This window comes from Melanerpes formicivorus, unplaced genomic scaffold (genome assembly GCF_026170545.1).
Source record: "Melanerpes formicivorus ecotype bairdi unplaced genomic scaffold, bMelFor1.0.p_v2 SCAF_7, whole genome shotgun sequence".
In the NCBI taxonomy this organism is placed as follows: domain Eukaryota; kingdom Metazoa; phylum Chordata; class Aves; order Piciformes; family Picidae; genus Melanerpes; species Melanerpes formicivorus.
The window spans coordinates 15433709-15458051 of record NW_027142359.1 but is presented as its reverse complement, the minus strand read 5'-3'; the positions used below and the strand labels follow the sequence as shown (position 1 = coordinate 15458051).

The following is a 24343-nucleotide window of genomic DNA, read 5'->3' as shown; positions in this document are numbered from 1 at the left end:
GAATGTCTGATTGATGTATCTCTGTGATACATACCACTTCATGATTAGGATAGCTGTTTTCAGTTTTGAGGCACTTTATTTGTCCTTTTAGCAGGTAGATATATATTAAAATATTCTTTGTGTAATTGAACAATTGCCAGGACGCTTCTCAGTGGAATATTCTTCTTCAACCCTTCCTTATCTGGTCTAACAGCATGAGCTTGCATAAACATACTGTTGCTTTTAAGTCAGTGGCAGAAATCTCATTCCTTCCTTGACTGGAATAGAAGTTTAGGTAGCACATGTTTAGTTATAAAGTGTATCTTGCTGGACCACTATCTTTGTTTTTTTTCCTGCTGCCCTTCACAATAAATTTTTGTGCATTACATTATGCTAATATAATTGGGCGATTGAAATTAATTTTGAGATTTCTTCCATTTCACTCTGACCCAAAATGTCTTCAGACATGATGATAATTAATTTTTTTAAATTTGAGTTTTAATTGCAGTCCGTTGGATGACTAGGAGGATGGGGCTATCACTATAGCTTCTTATAGCTGAGAGTTACTGGGAAGAAAATGTGTAGGGGAAAAATAGTGGCAAAATGGCTCTTCCTAGGATAGTAGATACAGTGGAGAATATTGTATTTTTCTTGTCTGCCTGATGGTAGAAAGAAGAAGAAAAAATTTAATTTGTAGATTGTGTTCTTGCATCAATTTTTCTGTCTCCTACTTTTTGATTTTTGTGTTGCAAGATCCTTAGTAATAGCACAAGATTAATTACCTGATGACGCTAAATCATATGTGCATATGGGACACCAGATACACCTAGCATGACTTGCTGTAGTTTTCCATTTTCTGCTTTCTGCAGGGTGTGGATTAATCACTTTCTCTTTCAGAATTATGTCAGCCAAAGTTCCTTGGTGTGTTTCTTTACTTCACATTGATCATTGTTAATCTACAGCTTCAGTTATTGCAAATATCAGTGAGGGATTGAAACTGACTGTAAATGGTATTCTGTATCACTTGAGTTATGATTTCAAACTGTTTCAACATGTCTGGTAGTGTAAGTCATACCTGAAATAATTTTTTCCCCCCTTCCTATTTTATACTGTTCTTCATGTGAGAAAGAGTGAGATTACTGTCTAGTGAATTTAATGAAATACTTAAGCATGTATTCTGAAATTAAGGACAAAATACCGATCTAATTTGGGAGGGTTGAAATACGTACAAATTAACCTGCCTGAATCAGAGATCTAGTGCAATACTACAGTGTTGTGAATTAATTCAATTTCCTGGCTTTTTTTTTTCTCTTCTGTGTTTTTTCCTTTGGTGTGTTCTTTAGCCTTTGTCTTCAATGCCAGAAACTGCACAGCCCTTAAGAAAATTTAAGAGCTACATTAGTGATAGTAGCTGTGATAGCAGCAGCAGTATGTCAGAATCAGGAGAAGAAACCGAAAAGGAAGATCACAACGAAAAAAAAGAGAAAAAAGTTTCATATGATCTTGAAGAAAATAAATGCAAGTCTTTGGAGCGATCAGGTAAGGCAATTCTCCAAATCAGTCTGGCATTCACCATAAATTACATAAAATGCTTCAGCATTTTAGCTTGTATTTGTAACTCAGGGTTAAACACTGGTTTGCTTGTTTCATCTTCTTGAAAATCTTTTCTAAATTGATGAAAATTAATTTAGCAAAGACAAGAATATTCTTTTCCTAAGAATGCTAAATAAAAAATACTCCTGGGCTATGGTATGAATGCTTCTCTTTGCTCTTTGAGATCTTTTTTTGGAGCAGATTATTTCCCCTCCCCCCCCCCCCCCCCGTATAGGTAGACATTGAATCTGATTTAATATAGAAAGGAAAAAGAAATCTATCTGGAGACATAGAGAAGGTATTATATTCCTGTGAGGATCTCTGCACAGATCTTTTTGGCTGTTGTTTTCCTTGCTGCTGCGGAGCGTTTGCGTGAACATGTTCTGTTGACCATGGTAGATGTAGTGTGGGTTTTTTTGTTTGTTTGTTTAGTGATACATAGTCTCAAATGATTTCATCATATAATTGCATACACACAATGCTGCTTCCGATATTTTTCATAGCGACATCCTATGTTTAGCAGGAGACTGAATTGAAAAAATGTATAGCTCTACAGGAGCACATGTGGGCTTCTGGATCTGCCAAATGTGGGATCCACCAACCAAATTTTCTTCAGGACCTATGGGACATAGACACTCTGTCATAAATTTGATGCATGTGATAGAGGACTGGAGTTTACCTGATTAAAACTGACTATGAGGAAGAAATAAATGTTCTTTTAGAGTATCTGAAGAGGATTATATGAAGTATATAGAGTGTATGAAAAGGAGGCTCAGGGGAAACCTTATTGCTGTCTACAACTACCTGAAGGGTGGTTGTAGCCAGGAGAGGGTTGGTCTCTTCTCCCAGGCAACCAGCACCATAACAAGAGGATGCAGTCTCAAGCTCCACCAGGGGAAGTTTAGGCTCGAGGTGAGGAGAAAGTTCTTCACAGAGAGAGTTGTTAGCCATTGGAATGGGCTGTCCAGGGAGGTGGTGGAGTCACCATCCCTGGAGGTGTTCCAGAGGGGATTGGACGTGGCACTTGGTGCCATGGTTTAGTAGTCATGAAGTCTTTGGTGACAGGTTGGACTCGATGATCTTTGAGGTCTCTTCCAACCTTATTGATTCTATGATTCTGTGATTATTATGGGATCTGACATGACTGACTGCTACATATATGGATGTTCATCAGTATACATTATAGTACATGTACCCAGGTGGGTGATGTATGTCGTTAGTTACAAAGACTGAAAAGTAGATGTAAGAATAATATTCATTCATCATTCATTTAATTTTTCTGCAGGTAGAATGAACTGGAAACCTTCAATTAAAAATGTAAAATCTCCATCATATTCACTCCCCACATCATCCACCAGTCCAATAAGGCGTTCTGTAAGCTGCCCTCGTTCAATATCAATATTGACTATGCAGTCACAAGCAGCTGAGCAACGTCCTTTTTCAGCCAAAGCATCTCTGAAAATCCAGCGTACATCTTCAGTGAATAGGTCTCATTCTTTAAATCGTAGCCCATCTTCGGCCAGAGTCTCTCAGACATCCAGCTTGGGAACTATGAGCTCTTCAGGGGTGAGTTAACACAGCAGTTGCATTCCTAATGTGCTCTGTTTCTCTAAAAGAGTGAATATGTCACTAATTTTTCCAATGTCAGAACACACTGTCACTGCCATTTTGACAGAAATTCAGGAATATCAAATCTGCAGAGCTGCATATGTCTTACAGTGAGTGCTAGCTGTGATGATTGTGTTTCTGTTGCAGCAACAGATGTTACATTCTGTGAGAATGGAACTCTGTGAGGTTTTGTGAGACTCACAGAGTGTTTTGATGATAGAAAGGGTTTTAACCTCCAGACTTAGTTTCCATAATTTTTTGGGGGGCTGCTAGTTCTGAAATTAGGATGTACCTACCTTCAAAATCTTTACAGTAACAAAAATGCATAAATATTTCAAACCCAGTGTGTATTCCAAGGATAAATATGCTGTACCAGAATCAAATGTTAGTAAGACTTTGTATGGGTGTCCATTGCAGAAGAAAGGGCAACTAATTTTCAGCCTACGGTACCTGTTTTGCATACACTGCAGTAGAGCTTTACTTCCAAAGTGAACAATTTAAAAATTGTAGATAGTTTTTGTCTAGGATGAGGATTTGCCACTGTCTCAAAAGCCACCAATTTTTTTTAAGGTGAAGATAAAAATCCTTTCATTTTGAAGCATGTTGCTGAGACAGGCAAGCATTTAGTCTCAGGTAGTTTAACTATGTAATTAAGAGAATGAATAGATCAAATGAAACACTCATGCTGTTTGTTGGAATTTCACAGTGTACTTCTGAACCATGCATTTTTTCCTTTTGTGATCACTTTGTCATCCTCTTTAATACCTCCTTCACAGCCCAGGCATTTCTCTTTTGTGTTTACATGAGGGGCCACATATCCACTTACCCCTAGGCAGTGTTTTTTGGGATCTGTCCCCAGCTTCATTCAGTATTTTATTGTGTGCTGATGCCAGTGCATTTCCATTCATACTTTGGTGCCTGACCTATATATTTCATCACCCAAATAATTCATCTGGAGATGGGGCAAAACAAATTGGCACTTTTAACCCGTATTTGCAGCCTTTCTCTATTGTGGCGAGCTTTGATTGTGAGAAATCCTTTTATAATGCTAATTAACTTGCTTCATAGTATTTACTATCTCTAATCATCATTTTTATCCAGTAGAACGCTCATTGTCTGTTTTGCCTGTGAGGCTTTGTCTAAATGATGAAAAAGGATCCTTTTAAAATTGTGTGCTGACATCTTGTGAAATACTCCTTAACATGGTTTTCCATCTTTAAAGTCAGCTAATAGAATTGGAAAGACATTAAGATTGTGTCTTCACCGCAACGTGTTAAAGGTATTTTTTATCACATTAGCTATCTCAAGTTTGAAAAGTACCCTTTTATCATCAAGATGTACTCTGAGAGCATAATGAGACAGGGCTAATATGGATTTTTTTTCTATTCACATTAACTTTATATCAAATACAAATTACTGAAAGATTAAAAACAGTCTTTTACCATCTGACATTAAAAATGGGCTGCTCACTTAAATTAACATTAGTAAGAAACCATACCCTCTTTTTCATTGAGAAAGCCCCACCACAGAAATGGTCTTGATATGCAGAACGATTACATTGGGTGACAGAGCTTAGGTCATGCTTCTTAAAATAATGTGAATAAAATTACTTACAGAATGGATAAGAACTCCTCATAATTTAGCACTTGTATTGTGAATGGAAATCTGTTCATAATTATTTTTGAAACTAAGAATAATATACTATATATTACTGCTAGAATAAAATTGAAATTAATAAACTGGAACTTACTGAGAAGAAATCATTTGTGCATGATAAAGTATTAGTTTATTTATCCTTTGGATAAGAAAAGAGCAATATATTGCCATTTCTGGAGGCAGCTGAGCTCTAAATGTTCTAAATGTTTAGAAATTTAGGTTTACAATAAGCCATTTGCATTTGGGAATAACAGACATTATTATAGCAGTTAAAAGTGTTTTGGGAAATATTTGCTCTCTTTCTATTTCATCCATATTATTATGTGTCATATAGCAAAATGTTTTGTTATGATTGAAAATATTAATCATGGAAGGAAAAATACTCTTAAGGAAGTACTGTAGTTTCTACAGAGCACAAAGATTTAGGAATGCCTAGGATTTTTTAATTCCATTCTTGAACAAAACATTAAACTCACTTAATCTTGCAAATGTAAAAGTATGCAAAAGTAAAGCAAGAGGAGCAGAAATACTTTTAAGTAGTGTCTAAGATTTAAAGAAAACTGCAAGGGTTCCAGTTGCTGTTGGGGTAAAAAGCACTGCTATTTAAAGTAAAATCCTGGACAGCTGAAGACACTGTCAGAACCCTTACTGATCACACTAGGAGTAAGGACAGTAGTTAGTGTCCTTACTTTTTAATACTTCCTGAAATCTTGGCACAGTGCTATATAATTGGCGGTTCCTGTTAAATTGTTGGAGTGAAGAATTGAAAGGAAGTTTTTGATAACTAATAGTGTTTAGCGTTATAGTGAATTTACATTTGAAGTCTGTTATCTAAGTTTCAAATTTGTATTTTAAATGGTGGGCATCATAAATACTGAATATCTATTGTTTATTCTGTTTCAACCAAACATATATATAACTGGTTTTCTTTAATTTCTTGTCAGTTCTAAGTAATGGTGATTCATTCGTTAGTGCATGAGGCATATGTATGCATGTTTGTTATGTATTAGATAATATGTCTGTACACTTGAATAATACGTCTTATGTCACCCTGTTTGCAATTTATTTTTGCCAAGGAAACATCTTTGTACTGTGATGTAATCACATGAAATTTTTCCTCTGCTTCATACTGGGTTTTAGAGCGAGTCTTTGCTGCAGCAGAAAACAAAAGAGCAAGAAGTTGCTTTGACGAAAGAGACTCTTCTCATTATCAGTGACATGAGAATTAAATTCCCAGGAAAAACAGATGAAGAATCAGAACTAATTATAGAAGATGTAAGTATCTGTAAATAAGAAGAATAACAGGCTAGACACATTGTTTAGGCCACTAAAATGAAGGTAAGTAGAAAGGCCAATTTATGATTCATGAACTCCTGTGGCTTTAAAACTTCTAAAAATCAGAATAATTCAAAAGATTTTTGAAAGCTTGGAGCTTTGCATACTTTCTGACCTTAAAAGAGCAGCACTGAAAACATTCCTATGGCTTTATAAAATACATGAGAAACAATCATAAAGGTTAGGAAAATTGTGAATAAAGTTCAGTAAGCTAAGAAGAATGTTACAATTCATATTTCATCCATTATTGTTAGTACAGCTCCTGACATGTTTGACTTCAAATAGGCATACTAGAGAACTTGGAAGGCAAACTGGAAGTTTGCTAGTCATAAAGAACATGTAATAACACTCCGGCTCTTCTAGTTTGTCAGATTACCCTTTCTTACATCCAAAATAGTCCTGAAACTCATAGTTTGGTATCAGGCATGTGCAACAATACCTAATCTAAAGGGCAGTTAAAAAGCAACATTTAACATTAAGATACATATCTAAAAAATACATGGTATCTAAATCTACAAAGACACTAACATCAGCTTTGAAAAAGTTGAGAAAACAAATTCTATCTCAGTACTAAGCACAGTCCACGGTGTGTGGAAATGCATCTAATTCCTTATTTGGCCCAAAATGTTCTTTATTCTGTGAGCTTAATCATCTCTCTGTGAGCTTGATCATGTCTCCAGTAATTTGTACAACTACATTACAGTGGAAACTCTTCTGTAATGATGGTTGATCTGGGTGATTCTGAAAGATACCTTCCATAAGGAGACTATTGAGTTTCTCATCTTAGAATCACAAATAAAATGCTTCATTACATGTTTCTCTTCAGAACTGAGTGTGTGTGCATGTTTGCATGTAGGGGAGTGTGTGTGTGTGTGTATGCACTCCATCTAGCGGTGCTTTCTCATACAACGTTGAGATGGTAACAAATGTACTTTCTTACTGCAAAAATTCTTTTATAAATCCATTTGGATTTCTTGGGAAATAGTATTTGATCACAGAGGGAAACAAGTAATGGTATATTAGTCGTCAGTGAGGCAGAACTTGTCTTAGGTGTGGAATAGAATAGAAAGATAAAATAACAAATTGGAAATAAAAATGTATGTTCACAGCTTGAGCTATTTTGGTAGAGCTTAGACATCATAAAAGGAGATTATTGCAGTTCACATATGATCATTTATAGAAAGGATGTTTTCCAGGTATGTCTGATGTCCTTTATGCAGCAAATCCCCTTGCTATTTAAATAGATTATCAGTTATGTGTTACTGAATTTACTGGTGTGTTCAATGAATCCGAGCTGAGTCCATCAAGATAAGTTTCTGCCTGCTTTGTAGCATACAACTGTCAGAATCAGGTGGAAAAGAGAGCAGGATGAAACTGAAAGATTGCACACATATATTTGCAAATATTTTTCTGTTTCTATTAGAGAAAGATTCTTTTAGATGCTCACACTTTGTAGTACTAGGAATACTCATAAATGAAATGCCAGACTTCGGATGTCTTCATGTGTATTTCTTTTGTCTTGTATTATGCAATGACTACAGATTATGGATAATTGGAAGCATCATAAAACAAAAGTGGCATCCTATTGGTTGGTGAAACTGGATTCTGCTAAGCAACGAAAAGTAAGTGACATATTTCACTTTCTGAAGATCATCTGAAGTAGATACATAAGAGTGTTTGTATTGGTGTTCAGTAGAATTGACTTGAGATGCTAAAATACTGACTATTAATACTACCATATATAAGAGCTAATTCAATTGAATGAAATTATGTTGCTCCATATTGAGATAAACACAATTATTGTGGAAAATAATTTTTAAAAATTCTCAAAAAATTAGTCTGCTGAAGGAAAAGCAAACAAATGATTAGTGCTTGCATGCGGTATTAGCAAACATTCTTAGAAGTGTATTGATTAATAAGGGATAAACCATTCAGCCGTTGCATACCAGGCATGTTAAAGCTGCATTAGAGTTAGTGATGTCGCACTTTAACTCACAGAACACAACAGATCATGTTGAATGAAAAACAGGCCTGCCAAGCAAGGATTCCTGCCGTTATTGCAATGTTCAACTAATTGGGTTAGTCTTGCAAAGGACTAATTACCATTCTGTCTCATTTGCTTAAAATGATCTCTTACTTTTTTATTTTAATTACAGGAAAGAGTGCTGTAATCCTAATGTATGTGCAGATAGGTCTTTTCAGTTGTGTACATGGAGCAGGTGTGTAGCCTTTTGCCCCAAACCAGAACAATTCTTATTGGGGGCTTGTAGAAATCTGTGATATGGAAGAAGAGCTGCTAGGAGGGAAGGAGTAAGTGAGGGAGGGGAGAATAGATACATACATATATAGATAAGAGGGCCTGAAATTGGCACTGCTGCTGCAATGGAGATCCCATTTTCTCAGCAGGAATCCTTGGGACAGTTAGACATGGTGGGGTATGTGTCACTAGAATTGCTTTCTTTAATCTGTGATTCTGTAAGTGAAGAAAGAAATCTCAAGGTAGGGTTCATCATTGCAACAAAGATACAGGTCTTTCACACAAGATTTGTCAAGGTGTCTCTTTCAACCCTTCCACATAGGTACGTTCCCAAAACTATGGGAAGGAATTCTCACAGGGAGAGTGTTAAATCTACTCTTGGAACAACTGAGGCTGTTTACTATACACTCTTCAGCTGCCCTTCATAAGCTTCTTTTGGCCATCTGGCTTAATGTACCTGTATCTCCCTGTTTGTTTTGCATTTGCTTGGGGTTTTTTTAAGCTTTCCTTACAATTTACTCAGAATGTTCTCCTTTAAGCATTATTTCAAAAAGCTTACAATAGTCCTGTGCTTTATTTGACTGACAGTCATGTCAAACCAAGGGCACATGTACGAAGTACAGGCTGATATGCCAGGTCATTACTAGCAAACTTCACAATCAGAAATGTGGATTTCTTTGCTCTTGTGGAGGCTTTTAATTCCTGAAGTACTAGTGGACCCTTCTTCTTTGCTTACACTGGAAATGATGATTTTTTTTGACTGCTTTTAACCTCAATCCCTTCAAGCAATCAGATAGTTATTCTTAGAAGTGTAGTTTATAAAAATGGATTAACTTTGACAATGACATTGCAGCTGAGGACTGCCAAATGTGTAAGCTTTTGTTGATTTGAAAGAAGTATGTTTTATATTCCAATGAGGGAGGTAAAGGCGAAGTGAGCTCAAGGTGGAGAGCATTTATGCAAGTAAGGAATCAGTCTCAAAGGTACTTTCTGCAACTCTGTGAAATACAAAACAGAAACTTAGTCCCCTTCACTATACTTACTGGGAAATTCTAACACACAAGAAGAAAATACCTGGGCAATGTACTAGATTTCACAATGTTCGTCTCTGACAGCTATGTTTGCTTAAGAATTACTCAAAATTATGTAGAAAATTAAACTCCTGCTCATATTCTTAGTGTGTAATATTCCAGCATTACAGCAGAGGTACAGGAGGCATTTAGAAGCAAGTTGAGACTTAGCTGATGACATCAGTAGATGCTAAAGTGAAATTTAGTCCCCCAAGATGTACAAAAAAGGCTTTTGAATGGGAGGAGTTGCAGTTGTTTTGTGTTACATCACCTTACTTAATTTCTTCAAAAGTGTTTTGATAGTTTACAGAGGGGTTTGAATGTGCTCTTTCATAATGTCTTGTTCAGTTACATAGATAATTGGTTATGTTAAAGTAAATTATGTAAATTAAGGTAAACAGAATGATGAAGGCAAACTAGGGAAATTAACTTAGAAAAATGAGGATGCAGGTTTCCTGAAAATTCCTTTCCTGAAGTTCCAGCTCTTGTGCATGCCTTGTCTCATCTTTAGTGGGTAATTGAGGCTGAGGCCATGCTTGCAAATTAAGAACAATTAACTGGGACATTTTCCTTTCTGGCTTATTGGCAATGTCAACACAATAAACCCAGCAAGAATGCTGTTTATTTCCACAGTACCTGTCAGTCTGCAGCTTGCTTTAAGATGCAAGCTTCAGTCCTTAGTTTTCGTCAACTCCAGATGCTAAATTATAAGGCACAGCTCTACACTGGCATCTTTAGTTCTTATTTTATGTCCTTTAAACTAGTGAGAAAATCTATACAGAGTGTAATTGATTTACACAGGGAGAGAAACTGTTATTGGTCAGTGTAACAGTGTATGTGCGGTTGACCCTTTATGTAATGTTGGGACTTCGCTTGGTGCCATGGTTTAGTTAATTAAATAGTGTTGGGTGATAGGTTGGACTCAATGATCTTGAAGGTCTTTTCCAACCTGGTCTGGTCTGGTCTGGTCTGGTCTATTCTATTCTATTCTATTCTACTCTCATGCATACAATCATGGCTACTGGCCATTTGTGTGGGAAAGCTTAATCAGATAAGACAAGGAAAAAGCTGCTTGAGAAGCATTAAGAGAGTAGACTAATGCTGCTAAGGGAAAGTCTGAAAATCTGGACCCAGTCCACAAGTGTGGAGAAGTGCAAAACCTGGGTTTAGTTCCTACAGTCACTAAACAAGATCACCATTCTTAGGTTATAGTTTACTACCCTTTCTATGTCACTCTTGGGTGGAAGAGACCACAGGTGTGGTTTTCAGTGTGTTACGCACTTCTGTGCATTCGTAAAAATTCCCAGCAGATAGGACCACGTTGTATTGACATTGGGTTATTATATGCATAGAATTAGTGTAAGACCTATGCATGCAGAGTAATCTTAGGTCTTCAAAAAAGAGCTTAAATCACACGTAAATGCCATATTTAGTGGAAGTTGTCATTATTAGGTATCTGTAGATTTTCTGCTCCTTTAACATTAGTCTTTACTGTGCAGTTTCATTGTGCAATTGCAAGCATTTAATTTATTTATGCTTTTCCCCCCTTCATTATGTATAATTAGACTATTTATAAGCAAGAGCTTTGTTATGCAGGACCAAAAAATTGCAACTCTCCATCATGCTTCACTGTTTTACTGCATCTCCTTCACCTCTTGAGAGTCAAATGTTTCACTGTGTAAATCACTTCATCATACATGTCTGAAAGTTTCCTGGGCAAGTATTGCACCTTCTAATTTCACAAGATCACAGGATGTTAGGGGTTGGAAGGAACCTCTGGAGATCATGGAGTCCAACCCCCCTGCCAGAGCAGCATCTTATACTAAGTAAACAAGTACCTTCATTGATTCACTATCCTCTTGAGTCTAACTGTTGTTTTGGAAGATGCACTTTTGCAAAAGAGGATCTCATTCTGCTTTAATGGACGTTTTTGTCAATAGGTTACGTGCACCATAGGTGGTTTTTAGGATAGGTTTTACACTGTCCAGCGTACCAGTGTGGAACCTAAAAACTACTTTGGTCACATAACTATTCTCAGTGTTTTTGATAGTTTTTAAATAGACAAAAGCCAGGATGCTCTGTTTTCTCTCCAATGATTATGGAGGGAACCTTACTTAAGAGAACATGCAGATGTTTAAAAGCAGGCAAGATGAATTCCACTTTCCATCTCCTAGCTCAGTGGGATGTGCAAAATTGTATCCAAGGGGACTCTGATGAGTAGAATGTGCAACTGCCTCTAAGTGTCTCTGTGCACACTGAGTAGCTAAGACTTTGTAAAACTCTTGGTGCTATACTGAATGCAGCTGAGCATTTTCTTCGCCCACGTCTTTAATCGGTTGCATTTAAATGTTGTCTGTGTATAACAAATACATTACATTTCTATCAACATTGCTATTTTTAATGTCTTACTGATTCTTTTACTAATTTCACTACATGGTTTCCTGCATCAAAAGCAGACTAAAATGGTTTGATCTGGGACAACTCTGAGCTTAAACAGACATTAAACCACAAGTAGTTTGTGGTTTTTCAGGACATTTTAGTTGTTTATAAATAGATGGTGTTTTAAAAAGGAGTGGGAAAAGAAGATGAGATAATGTTCAAATATATAATATTTGAGGTATTAATTATGTTGCTTCTAGTCTGTAATTATGTCCATTTTGTTTATTTTTAAAGTCTTTGTTATTTAAATGAGCTAGAATTGAACAGATGGAAAAAATGAACTTTTCTGTAATAAAAATAAAATATTTTGATTTGGCTCTGCAAGTTGTTATTGACAGAAAAGGCATATCATAAAAGTTTGCTGATGAATGCACAGAAAATGAAACAGACATCTGTGGGAATTTATAGCTATGCAGTCATCTGTGTGTGTGTTTGTGTGTGTATGTGTGCAGTGAATCAGTGAACAGTTGGGTTTAGGTTTTGCAATATGCCTTTGCTTAGATTTGCTTGGAATACTCTTCCCTAGGTTTTGGATATAGTCAAGACAAGTGTTCGTGCAGTTCTACAGCGTGTCTGGAAGGCTCCAGACATTGAAAATTTACATTTGTACCGTCTCTTTAACCGCGTATTTAATCGCTTACTTTGGAGCCATGGCCAAGGCCTTTGGAACTGTTTCTGTAATTCAGGGTAAGCTCATTTTTCTTGTCTTACTCTTCATGATTTCAAAATTAGAGTCAATGCTGGCATACTTTGTTGCTCACTTTCATTCAAGAGAAAGCTGTAATAATTGAACTTGTTTTAAAACTGTCTAGAGATACAGTATAATTAGAAATCTAATAATCTAGGCCAACCATTTCACTAATGGAATCAGACATTTAGTAGTGTATTTACAAATATAATAATCTAAGGAAAAAAAATATCTAATTTTCAAAATATATGAGCTTTAGGTCAATGTTTTCTTTGGATGGTGCACCATTTTGAGGCCAGACCGCTGTAAGTGTCAAATGTGGACTTGCTATCAACAGAACTCATTCTCATATCTGCTTAAGCTTAAGACTTTCAAGGGAAGAATACAGACACAATTGCAGCTGTGTGCAAAATGTGGTGTCAGTTTTATGCTTTACAAGTAATGTATGCAAATTTCTATGATTCATTATATTCACTGTTACCTATGTGTGTAAAGAATAGGAAATATCCACACTGAGGTAAGCAGATGTTTTTGGTTTGGGGGTCAAATGCAAGTTTTCTGTGGGGAAAAAGAGATCAGAGCATGCATTGCAAGTTCAGTATCCTGCACTTCAAAATTTACATTCCTGAAATCAAAGGCATTCAGGTAAAGATGTATTTGGAGGATCAGATTATAGGTATAAAATAATACACCCACCCTCCCCCCTGGCCAAATTTATTCATAAAATAATAATACAAATGGGGAGGTTTAGGCTGGATGTTAGGAAGAAGTTCTACACAGAGAGAGTGATTGCCCATTGGAATGGGCTGCCTGGGGAGGTGGTGGAGTCACCATCACTGGAGGTGTTCAGCAGGAGACTTGATAGGGTGCTTGGTTGCATGGTTTAGTTGATTAGGTGGGTTGGATTATTGATAGGTTGGACACGATGATCTTGAAGGTCTCTTCCAACCTGGTCTGGTCTATTCTATTCTATTCTAAATGTTTAAATATGAAATACATTGCAGATAAAAAAGATATTCCTGCTGTAAGGATAAGCAGTGCATAAATAATGGGAGGGGTTTTGATTAGTTTTCATAAGATGTTCTAAGAGATTTATTGAAAATTTAATGCTACAAGCACAAGAGGATGCTGATGGATATTGTATGTACAAAGGAATCAGGTCCATTTGTTCTTTACTTGTAGTCATTTGTCATATGTAGAGAACGCATTTGTTAATTATTTCCCTACAAAATGGTAAAATGAAATAGAGGGATCTGCGAGCATCCAAAAGGACACTTGTGTTTGAACTTTTTTACCATTATCTTCTCGTTGCTGAAGGCTTCTTGGTGTTGTGCAAGCTGTTGGGAGTCTTGTGGTATTTTCATTGAGGTGGGGTGTGGGAACATGCAGATGTCAGCTTTTAAGATTTGCTAGAGCCAAGTATTGGGAGTGCAGCACACTCCAAAAAGTGAAATAAGGTTAGAAAATATTTCTGTTTCCAGTTGGAAACTTTTTGGTTTTTTTTCCAGTGTGTGTATAATCCTCAACAGCTGCAGGGTGTCTTCCTCTTGCCTGAAGTCTTGAGTCCAAATTCACTCTTTATTGTCATAACATATTATAACTTTCCCATGTAACTATGCTGTTACTGTTTTGAGTTTTAGTTTGAAAATCTCCTAGTATGCATGAAATTTTAATTTTAGATTTTATTTTTTTTTGCTACAAAGAATGGCTTTTGTTCAAAACCTTTGAACAACTCTGTTGCTCTCTTGGCTTAGCATGGGGAGTCTTTGAGCCAGCAGAATAGTTCAATGAAGAGTAGGATTTCTCATCTAGTAACAGTTTCATTCATGCATAACAAGACTCGGCTGACTCTAAAGTGGAGCAAAGTTCTTTGACAAAGATGCAGTTCCTTGTGAATTGCTATGTATAAGATTCTAAAAATACTGTAGAAGTAATATACAGATGTGCAGTATGTGTTGAGATGACTCTGCAGGTAATATACTCAATACAGATTTCACAGAAGAAAAAGAAAGGCTGAACCTTCCCAGGATTTTTTGTTTATTCAGTTACAAACATCCTTCTCATCATGTAAACAACAACAGAGAACTCATGGAAGCACCCCTGTAGCAGAGAGGCCAACTTTTCATCACTTCCTCAGAGTTCATTGTGTCATTTTAAAGAACAGAGTGGAATAACCATGGGACATGTTTCAAATTGTGGGTCACATGTCCAGAAGGCATATTAATGTGCTAATTCAGAAATAACGTGAGGCTATAGAAACAATTTTTGGTTTTTTTGGTTGGAAAGACCATCAAGCCCAACCATTATCTAACTGGTGCTAAATCATCTATGCATCTTTTAAAGACCTCTAGTGATGGGGATTCAACCACCTCCCTGGGGAGCCAGTGTTTGATAAACCTTTCAGTGAAGAAGTTTTTTCTAATATCTAATCTAAATCTCCCTGGTGCAATCTGAAGCCAGGTCCTCTTGTCCTATCTCTTGTTACTAGGGTGAAGAGATGGACATCTACCTCAACAAAACCTCTTTTCAGGTAGTTGTAGAGAGTGGTATGTTCTCCCTTCAGAGAGTCTCCAGACTAAACAACTCCAGTTGTTTATATGAAAAAGAGTATAGTACTTTGACTATTTGTAAGATACATGTCTTGGGAGAAGAACAGAGCTAATAAAATAGCCTTAAGGTTTCCTCTTGCTGATTAGGTCTCTGCTAGGCATATGGTCTTTCAGCAAAAAGAATGAATAAAGAAACAAAACCTCGGTGAAATAACTGTGATGTAGATGGTTTCATAAAGATACTTTTTTTTTTTACTGTATAGTAGCCAATTAATAAGAGAAAGCTGGTAGAGCCAGATGACTTCAGATAGTTATAAACCCAATAGCACATAATTGACAATAATTCAGAAGCAAGCATAATACTCTTTTCTGAATCTGGGGGACTCCGAATTCTTGCTAGTGAATGGAAACTAAAGTTACAGTATAACAAATTGAGTTTCTTTAGGTAACAGTACTGTGATTCCTGTTGACTGCAGTATAATGGAGTGTGAACTGAGTCTGTGTAGCTCATAGAGGAGGTTGCACAGGCACATACATATATGAAAGCTCATTAAAAATCATATATATATATATTTCCAAATCTTAGTCTTTGTTATTAAGGTAACTGAATACCAATATGTTCATAATCTGCCATAGTTACAGACGGCCACATGTTCACTGATAAAATCTCATCTGACTGTAGGAAAGTGATCACAGGCCTCAAAGCCCAGAACTGAAGGAATTTATCAGGAGAGTTTCTTTTCTGAGATTTATGGATTGAATTAGAATATAATTATGTGTAGCACTGCCTATCTGTTGAACAAATATAATACTTAGAACTTCGTCTTGCTGCATTGTGTTAACCACAACATGACTTCATGAGGAAAGAATGAAGACAATAGATTAAATTCCATGTAAAAATACATGTGGAAAGTTCCCAGGCAGGAAACAATGTTGAGAAGAATATATTAAAAGAACATAGTAGCTCTTCAAGTAGCAAAATTACTGTTTATGAAATGAAACAGTTTTGATGCCACATAAACAATTTCTTAATGCACTGTAGGGGTAATAGTGAAGGAGAAATGCTTGCATCACTTGAAAAATTTGTGCACAGTGGAAATGCTGTAGGACTGAACAGTTTTGGATGGAACACATCATTTAATCTAAATATGTTAGCTATGCATACAGTTTATCTTTTAGTCATTAATGTTCATAATTCCATCCTAATACAGCATAATTAAAAAAATCTCACTAGGCAGAAGTAAGCTTGCTTGTTCTTTGGTGTTGTTTTATGGAGAAACTTCCTACATCAGACTTATGAAATCCACTGCTGATCTCAGGGCTAAATCATCCTGGATGCTATGTTGAAGCCAGATGCAGCAAATTTTCGTCACTCTATGAAATGTGTCTTTGATAAACAAAACCCCTCAAGCTTACAAACCATCTGTGCTACTGGATGATGTTTTGACCCAGGGGGGGAAGTGTTTGTAGTGACTATGTTGTCTTCAAAACAGATGTAATGATCTGTAATCTGGTCAGAATCATTCACAGACACAAGTCTTGAGGTGTATGGGAAGAACTGTTGTCCTCTTCTGTGGCAAAGCATACCTGGTTTATATTGGTAGAGTAGGTTTGGGGAATTATTTTTTTTTTAAAGAAACTTTTTTTAATGAAACAAAATGTGATGGTTTGCATTTCAAAAAAGGAATGCTTCTACAGATACACTTTGCAAGTTGAACTTAAGTGTAGAAGACCAACCCCATATGATCAGATGGAATACTAAGTAGTATTTGAATGCCTAAACTGAGGAAGTCTTTTCAGGTGATTATTTGAATAAGGAAAGCAGAGCATATACTAATCTTTTGTAAATCAATTTAATACTTGTTTCTTAGTGTCATATACTTTTATTATTATGCTGTGTAGACATTTAGAAATAACTTAATACTTTTACTAATTCCTTTAATATCATTGCATTCAGATGGCAGTCGTTTCAACTAAGTGGGGTTTGTTATTTCTTGTTGTAAGATACATACAATTAAGGGACAGTAAATCTTTATCTGCTAAACCTAAGTAATGCTCTTATAAACACATTAGGGAACAAACTGAGTGAAAGGTGGCTGTGGACTTTTCACATATGAAGATTAACTCTTAATTTGTGTTTTGGGCTCAGTACCTGTCAGCATTTGTATTAAATAGTATAGACATTTCCTGTAAACAGGCAAGGTTGTGCTTTTTACCTTGTTCCTTTGTTGTTAAATCTGATATGAAGCAGTAAAGTTCTCAGATTGCAATTCATGACAGAACACATGAAGTCATGTCTTTTTGCATAACAGGAACTCTTGGGAAACCATATTCAGTAAAAGCTCAGAGGTGGTGACTCCTGAGCAGCTCCAGTGTTGCCAACGAATAGTACAGCTTTGTAAACACTGCCTGCTGGTGGTTTACAAATATTCATCAGATTCAAGAGGATCCCCAACTGGGATTAGTCCTCACTGGGATGATACAAGGTATAAACTTCAATATTCTCTTCCTAAACAATGAATGAAAGGATAATATAGGAACAGGTTTCAGTCTTTGTTGTTACTACCTTGCTTCTCTGTGTATTTAATTAAACAAACAAACAAACAAACAAAACCCAAAAAAGCAGCACCCCCCCCCAGCGTTTCAACACTTCCTTTGATCTTGAGTCTCTAACCCACTCATGAAATGCTACCAAAAGACTTGATCCACACCTTTTGTGTAAAACTACACTAAACAAAGTCCTGATTGTCTACTGCCCAAATAGCTGCAGCAAAGGCTTTCCATCAAGTGACTTGAAAATTTCCTTTCTTCCCCTTCTCAGATCCCTCAAAGTGACTGATTCCAGATTTGCATTCCTAGAGGTATCCTAAAATATATAATACTTCTGGCTACACATTTGCAGTGGGATGCTATAGGGGCACAGCTCCAGCCCAGGGGTCAGGTAAGTGCCATCTGATTTACTGTATTGCACAGTTTTGCAAAGTTGATTTCTAAAACCTACAGACTGAAAGTTTATTATTTCATCTTACGGAGATAAATATGTTTTCAAACTTTGCAAAACGGCATCATATAGTAAAAAATTCTTTGGCACTTCCTTGATTCTCCATTGGCTGGTTTAGTTCCCCAATCAGATACAATAAGGATTGTAAATCTTGTCACTGTAGGGACTACTGAAAATGCTCCAACTGTGGGAGTAAACAATCTGCAATCTAACAGTCTTAGGTGGAGAATTAAATGTTACGTTTCCTATTACATAAGTTCCAAATTCTATCCATAATGGCAATTTGAATTATTGTGTATATAAACTTACAGATGCTTTGTTTATATAAAACATCATACAGACATTATTTCATAGGAGGGCTTTTAAATTAAATATTATGTGAAAAGCAAACCTTTGATATATTGTCTGTTAAAGTTATTTTATGACTTAATTGCTTACTTGCTATATCTCAGACTAGTTATTTGATACACTGAGCCCTTTTTTATTGTCATATGGATCTTAAGACACTGTAACATAATTTAAAATCAGCTAGAAACTGAATTTGTTTGGTCACAGAAGCAGAAATATGTTAGCCACAAGACAATACTAACATCTACTGAGCTATAGAGGAGTATGGTAAAGTAATTTGGATTAGCTAAGACAAGAAAATCTTCAACACTGACGTTTTAATTGCTTTTACTGTTAATACTGCAGAAATTTTTTCATCATGACCAACCACAAAACCATTCAAACCTATCAGGTTACGGTAATATACTGCAGTTAACAGGCTTGAATTGGGAAGCAGTGAAAGGAATGGTCCAATAGAACTTTGTCTTCTCCAGTTTCCATGTTTCTTTGGGCCCTGAATAGAAGTTTATTTATAAATTTCACAGCCTAGAGGAATTTAAGCCCTCTGTCTCCTAAATATCAGCAATAGAGTGTCATGACAACTTTGATTAAAGTCTGTTTTTATGTTAATCTCTGCAAATGTTACAGCTATGCTGTGGATACAGCAATATACTAGTTAACCATGATATTCTGAATTTGTGAAATGAAAGATATGTACAGAAATAAATGCTCTTGCCATTATACCCCACAATTTTAATTCTTGAAATGGGAGAACCACAATACTATTCCATTTTTCATCTAGGCTTCTGGTTTTAAAGTATATAAGAATACTTGCTACTACTAACATTTTTCATGACTCTCTGTAACCCTGTGTGAAATGCAAGAAGAGATTGGAGTATAATGTAATTAGTGTATAAAAAGTCAAGTTTTTCAAGGCTTTATAAAATGCAATGTGAAAAATCTTGGTTTTTTTTTTCTGAGCACAAACCAATTAATTTTTTGTTACCTGTGTGTTTATGAAATAAATGTTTGTGAAATTAAAGCTTTCAAAGATTACAAATAGATACTCTTCAGCTGGTAAAATTTATTTTTACAGACAAAAGATATTTGTGATACTGTTTTTGTAATAATAGCTTTTCTCAAAGCTGAAACAAACCGGGTATGTATACTTTCTGATGAAGATTCTATTCTATTGACAGTGTGACACTGTTTCTATCCATGTGCTTAGTAGGATCAGTCTTTTAACTTCATCATTAGTCAATATGATTGACTAGAGTGAAGCAACCATTTTTAATGAATAGTTTATACAACGTGTTGTATTATTCCAGCCTAACATTGACATGATTCATGATGAAATTCTGATTTAGTGTGAAGATGATTTTTCCACACTTACTATGCCCATGTAACGACTTCTACAATTAACTTTTGGGAAATGATAACAGGAAAAGGTTTATGAACATGACAAATTATTGTTTGTGGTATTACATAAAATACAGGCTATGTAGTTGCCTGAATGTAAAAGGTAAATAGTCGCTGACATTTCTTGCTCATAAATGAGTTAAGCATCATTGTTTCTTGCTTTGCTGAAGGTGTGATGATAGCATGTCTATTTTTAGAGAATTAGATCTGGAAACCAAAGCTGAAGAACTCTTACTTTCCCTAATCAGCTTTTTTATAAGCTGGTTAACATCAGTTGCATTTTTGCTCAGTTTAAATAGAGTACTACATGAACAGTGAACACTGGATGAAATATGAATTTTTGATAGCTTTGTTACACAGGATGCCATTGCTTTATTTTTTCACTTGCTTTAAACATAAAGAATTGGAAAGAGGTTTGATCCTCATACAACATCATGAAATTTTACTAAAGTTTTCTATTCTAAAGTTCAGCTATTTTTCCTGAGTTACAAGCTAGGGCCCAGTGCCCCATATGTTTTATAAATAGTATTTATCACACAATTTCTTGCATACAATTATAAGGTACGGTGCATGAGCATCTAATTCTTTTGCTTGACTGTCACTTTGTCTGTAAACTCCGTTCTATTTTTCATGTTCTTTCTAGGTATTTATTGCCAGGACCTTCACTGTTCATTGTGAAATCATCCTCGTCCAGCCTTAGTGGTACTTCATCTGGAATGCCTCGCCCTAACATCTTGTTCACACACAGATACAGTCACTTGTGAAGAAAAAGGAAAGCTGCTGTTCCTTTGTAAAATAATGGCACTCCATTTGTTTTTTTTTAAATAAAATTTGTGATGGAGCTAAATATAAACACTGTTACATATTTACTACCATACTATGATAACGTTTAGCTGAAAACCTACTGTAAAAGCATAGCTTTTTCTTGGAAACATAAACCTTGTTAAGGTGTTTACACACATGTGAATGTGTAGATCTTGCTAGGTTTGTAAGTAATTCCTTCCTATAAAAAATGTTATTTTTGCTGCAGAATATATAAAATGGAATTGATCTTGAAGATCCTATTACAATGTTACATTACTTTGTAAGTACAGTACTTTGACTTGAATATTATTTATTATAAAGTTATACTATTTATTGTCTCAAATGCACTTGATCCTTTAACAAGGCAGATGATTTTAAAACTGTAGTAGAACAGTAAAGCTCTGTCATTTAAAATAATTTGATCATTTCTTGTACATGTTTGAAATAATGGCCAAAACTCTGTAAATTAAACCTAAAGCAGACATAATTTTATTTCTCTTCTGAAATTACAAGATCTATTTAATGCTGCTATTTTTCTTAAAGGACGTAATACCTTCTAGCCAAAGTGAAAGCATCTAGTACACAAATAGTAAAGATATCAGTTTAGGCATTCAGTTTCTAATTGGATTCTTGTAATAAAATGGAAGCCAGTGTTTGTTATTGGATTTTCATTCACATTACCTATGTCCTGTGCCTTTAGGTTTCCTTTGGGAGCAAGCAGTCATCTCCAACTCACGCAAGCATGCATAGTGCATAGTTTTTCTGTTTTACTGCAAGAGTGGTAAAGCAAACATTTTTAGGAAATACTGCAGCTATAATGTATTATTTCAACCTTTAACTAACTTTTTTCCCTACTTTTTATCATACAATCCAACACCTACTGTAGAATGTATCCTTGCAATGGACAGTATTTTCTAGATTGCTGACACCTTTAAATGTTGGAAATATAACTCATTAAAAACTTCTCATTCAGATTCAGCTTTGTGGGCCTGGTTGAAGGGTGCAAAAAGAAGATGAGATGGAGCAGGAGCCTAATACCAGAAGGATCTGTAACGTGAAATCATCATTCAGCTTTTGCTACATACAGCTGTTTGTCCCACTCAGTGTTGTGCCATATGAGCCTTATTCATTATAGAAATAATTATTATAAAAATAAGTTAATCTAGATTTAAAAATTAATTATATTTTTAAGTGAATAAAGAAAAGAGTAATTATTGTTTACCAAAGACATGTCTGCTTTCAAATCACATCATCTTGAAACATGTTTGTAAATGATCAATATATTTCATGTATACATAATTTGGGGGCCAATTATCCTCAGGAGTATGTTAGAGAGTTTTGATATCCAGAGATTTAAGAGAAATTTAAGAGAACTTAAGAAATTGGAAGTTTGAAGTTGCCTGGAAATTATTTTTTTGTAAAATTCTAGCCATAGCATCTAAAACTGGAAATCTGGGTGAGATTTTTGATGCCTGTGCATAGTATTTTTGCCCTAGAACTGCAGAATATGTTAAGATTAAAAACAGTAGAAATCTTCTTGAGATCAGCCAGATATAAACAGTCTGCTGGTCTGGAACAAGTATTTTTCTTTTTTTTTTGGTGGCAGTACTAGTTTAGTAATATAGTATGTTCACACTAATTGTATATCTCTTTTGGTCCACGCAGTGACTACTGGTAAAGCATACTAGGAATAATAAATAAATAAATATTGAATGCTGTAGTTTCTCTCTTCTTGGGGGAGGCTTCCATTATATTCTGCTTTAGGCCATAAAAACAACTTCCAGCTTAGCTTGCCAGACTCAAACAGAGCCATAGCGTAGTAAGTTCACATGCCCCTTTTTTGGTTTTTTTCCCCCCCTTCTTTTTTTTCCTGTTAAACTACATTATCATCTCTATTCTTGATAGTCAGTGCTGGGATAGGTCACTGTATACAATACTCCACCAGCATGAAGAGGGCTACTAACCATATCTATGTGGTATGGACAGATCTATAATAAACCCCCAAACATTTAGCATGCACAAAAGTGGACCAGGTAGTTGGTTTACATCCACTGTTACTTAATTATTTGTATTTCTGATAACCTTTCCTAAAGTGCTTCTGTGTTCCTAATAATGTGTGCATCAATACTTTCAATAAACGTTATGATACACTTTCCTGCCATCTTCTCAGAACCAGTGCGAATTATGGGTGTGGGTGAAGTATGGGCTGCACCTAGGGTTTGACTCCAGACAGTGCCACATTTACTCATTTCTTTCTGCAAAACATCAGCATTTCCTTTGTGGTCAGGTAACTGGGCCTAGTAAATGAGCCTTTAAATAGTAATTGGTTCTGGCCTTGGGCTTTTGAAAGCACCACTGTATCTGAACCTTCTGCCTGATGACCAGCAGATCTGCTGACCATTTTAGCCTTACCATCAATCCTTTACTGAGAAAGCAACAAATTAATCAAGCATGGAGGTGAGACCAACATCCTAAAGGCCTTTCATAGTACAGCAGGACCTCAAGTTTGTTTCCAAGCATTATGAAAGTTGTAAATTAGAAGAAAAATATTTTTTTTTTTACCATAAAGCTAATCTTTACTGATTTAAGAACAAATTAAATAATGTGTTTGTAACAGTGTATGATAATTTGACTAGCTTTAAAAAAAACACCCTCTAACACAGAAGATGCTCATTTGCTGTAACAGGAGCTGTGTGCTTTTAGGCTAACAAAAGTCTGAGCTTGCCTTCCAGCCACCCCTTGGAGTACCAGCCTAGGGTGCCAGCGTGCCTGGGCGTCTGGCTGTGGGATTGCAGCAGGTGCACAGGTGTGAAGTTCCCGTGCCCAGTTTTATTGATAACCAAATTTCCAGAGCCCCCTGATGTTTGGTATGTTCTATATGACCATCTGTATGGTCATAAATACAAAGAGATCAGCCTCCAGAACTGAACAGTCCCCCTGGCAGTTTGGCAGAGTGGCAGTGCTTGGTGGATGGGGTCGTTTTTTTACCCCCAAAGCTGGCATACACGTGGTGAGTGGAACAGCCTTAAAGTCAGCCACTCTGGTGAGAGGTGGGTGAGACATGGGCAGAGCCAGAGACTCAAGAGGGCTCTAAACACCTCAGGAGCACAGGAGTCACAGATGCTGAACAAGGGAGTGTGGTGAGACACCTGGGTGTGCCATGGCAGGTTGTGGGTTCAGGAGCATGGGGAGGATCAGCTATGGTTAAATCCCAGGCAAAGACTGTTAATAACATGGTGACCCAGACAGTGGTCCCATGTAAACATGTAGGTGTCCAGGCCCCTGGCTTCAGGGAGTGTCAGAGCAATGGTAGACTGCAGAAACAACACCTGCAGGTAAATGATCTGCTCAGCCTGGTGGCTGAGCTGAGAGAGGCGGTTGAAAGGCCGAGGACTGTAATAGCTGTGTTTGCGGCTCTGCCCCTGGAGACAGTTAAGATCAGCTGAACTCGATGTGGCCCCGAGCAGCCTGATCTAGTTGGACATGTCCTTGCTGACTGCAGGGGTGGGGTGGGGGTTGGACAAGATGACCCCTGAGGGTGCCTTCCATCCCAATGCAATCTGTGAGACTGAAAATCTGTTGCTCCTCTGTTTAGCGCTGGCAGGAAGTGCAGGCTGA

The 24343-nt window shown here is 36.3% G+C and overlaps 1 protein-coding gene across 8 annotated transcripts in view; it reads left to right on the top strand.

Moving 5' to 3' along the window:
• The window catches only part of TTLL7 (tubulin tyrosine ligase like 7), a 77214-nt gene extending 54776 nt beyond the window's left edge, over positions 1 to 22438 (top strand). For 7 of the 8 annotated variants that reach the window (XM_068141143.1, XM_068141144.1, XM_068141142.1 and 4 more), the window contains 8 exons: positions 1323 to 1518; positions 2858 to 3138; positions 4403 to 4459; positions 5977 to 6111; positions 7713 to 7793; positions 12464 to 12624; positions 17487 to 17660; positions 20565 to 22438. In XM_068141143.1, coding sequence (XP_067997244.1) covers positions 1323 to 1518; positions 2858 to 3138; positions 4403 to 4459; positions 5977 to 6111; positions 7713 to 7793; positions 12464 to 12624; positions 17487 to 17660; positions 20565 to 20685 — 1206 coding nt within the window. In that variant the 3' untranslated portion in view covers positions 20686 to 22438. The remainder of the gene's footprint in view (positions 1 to 1322; positions 1519 to 2857; positions 3139 to 4402; positions 4460 to 5976; positions 6112 to 7712; positions 7794 to 12463; positions 12625 to 17486; positions 17661 to 20564) is intronic. The other variant, XM_068141145.1, reaches the window with a different exon arrangement.
• Positions 22439 to 24343: the final 1905 nt, after the last annotated feature.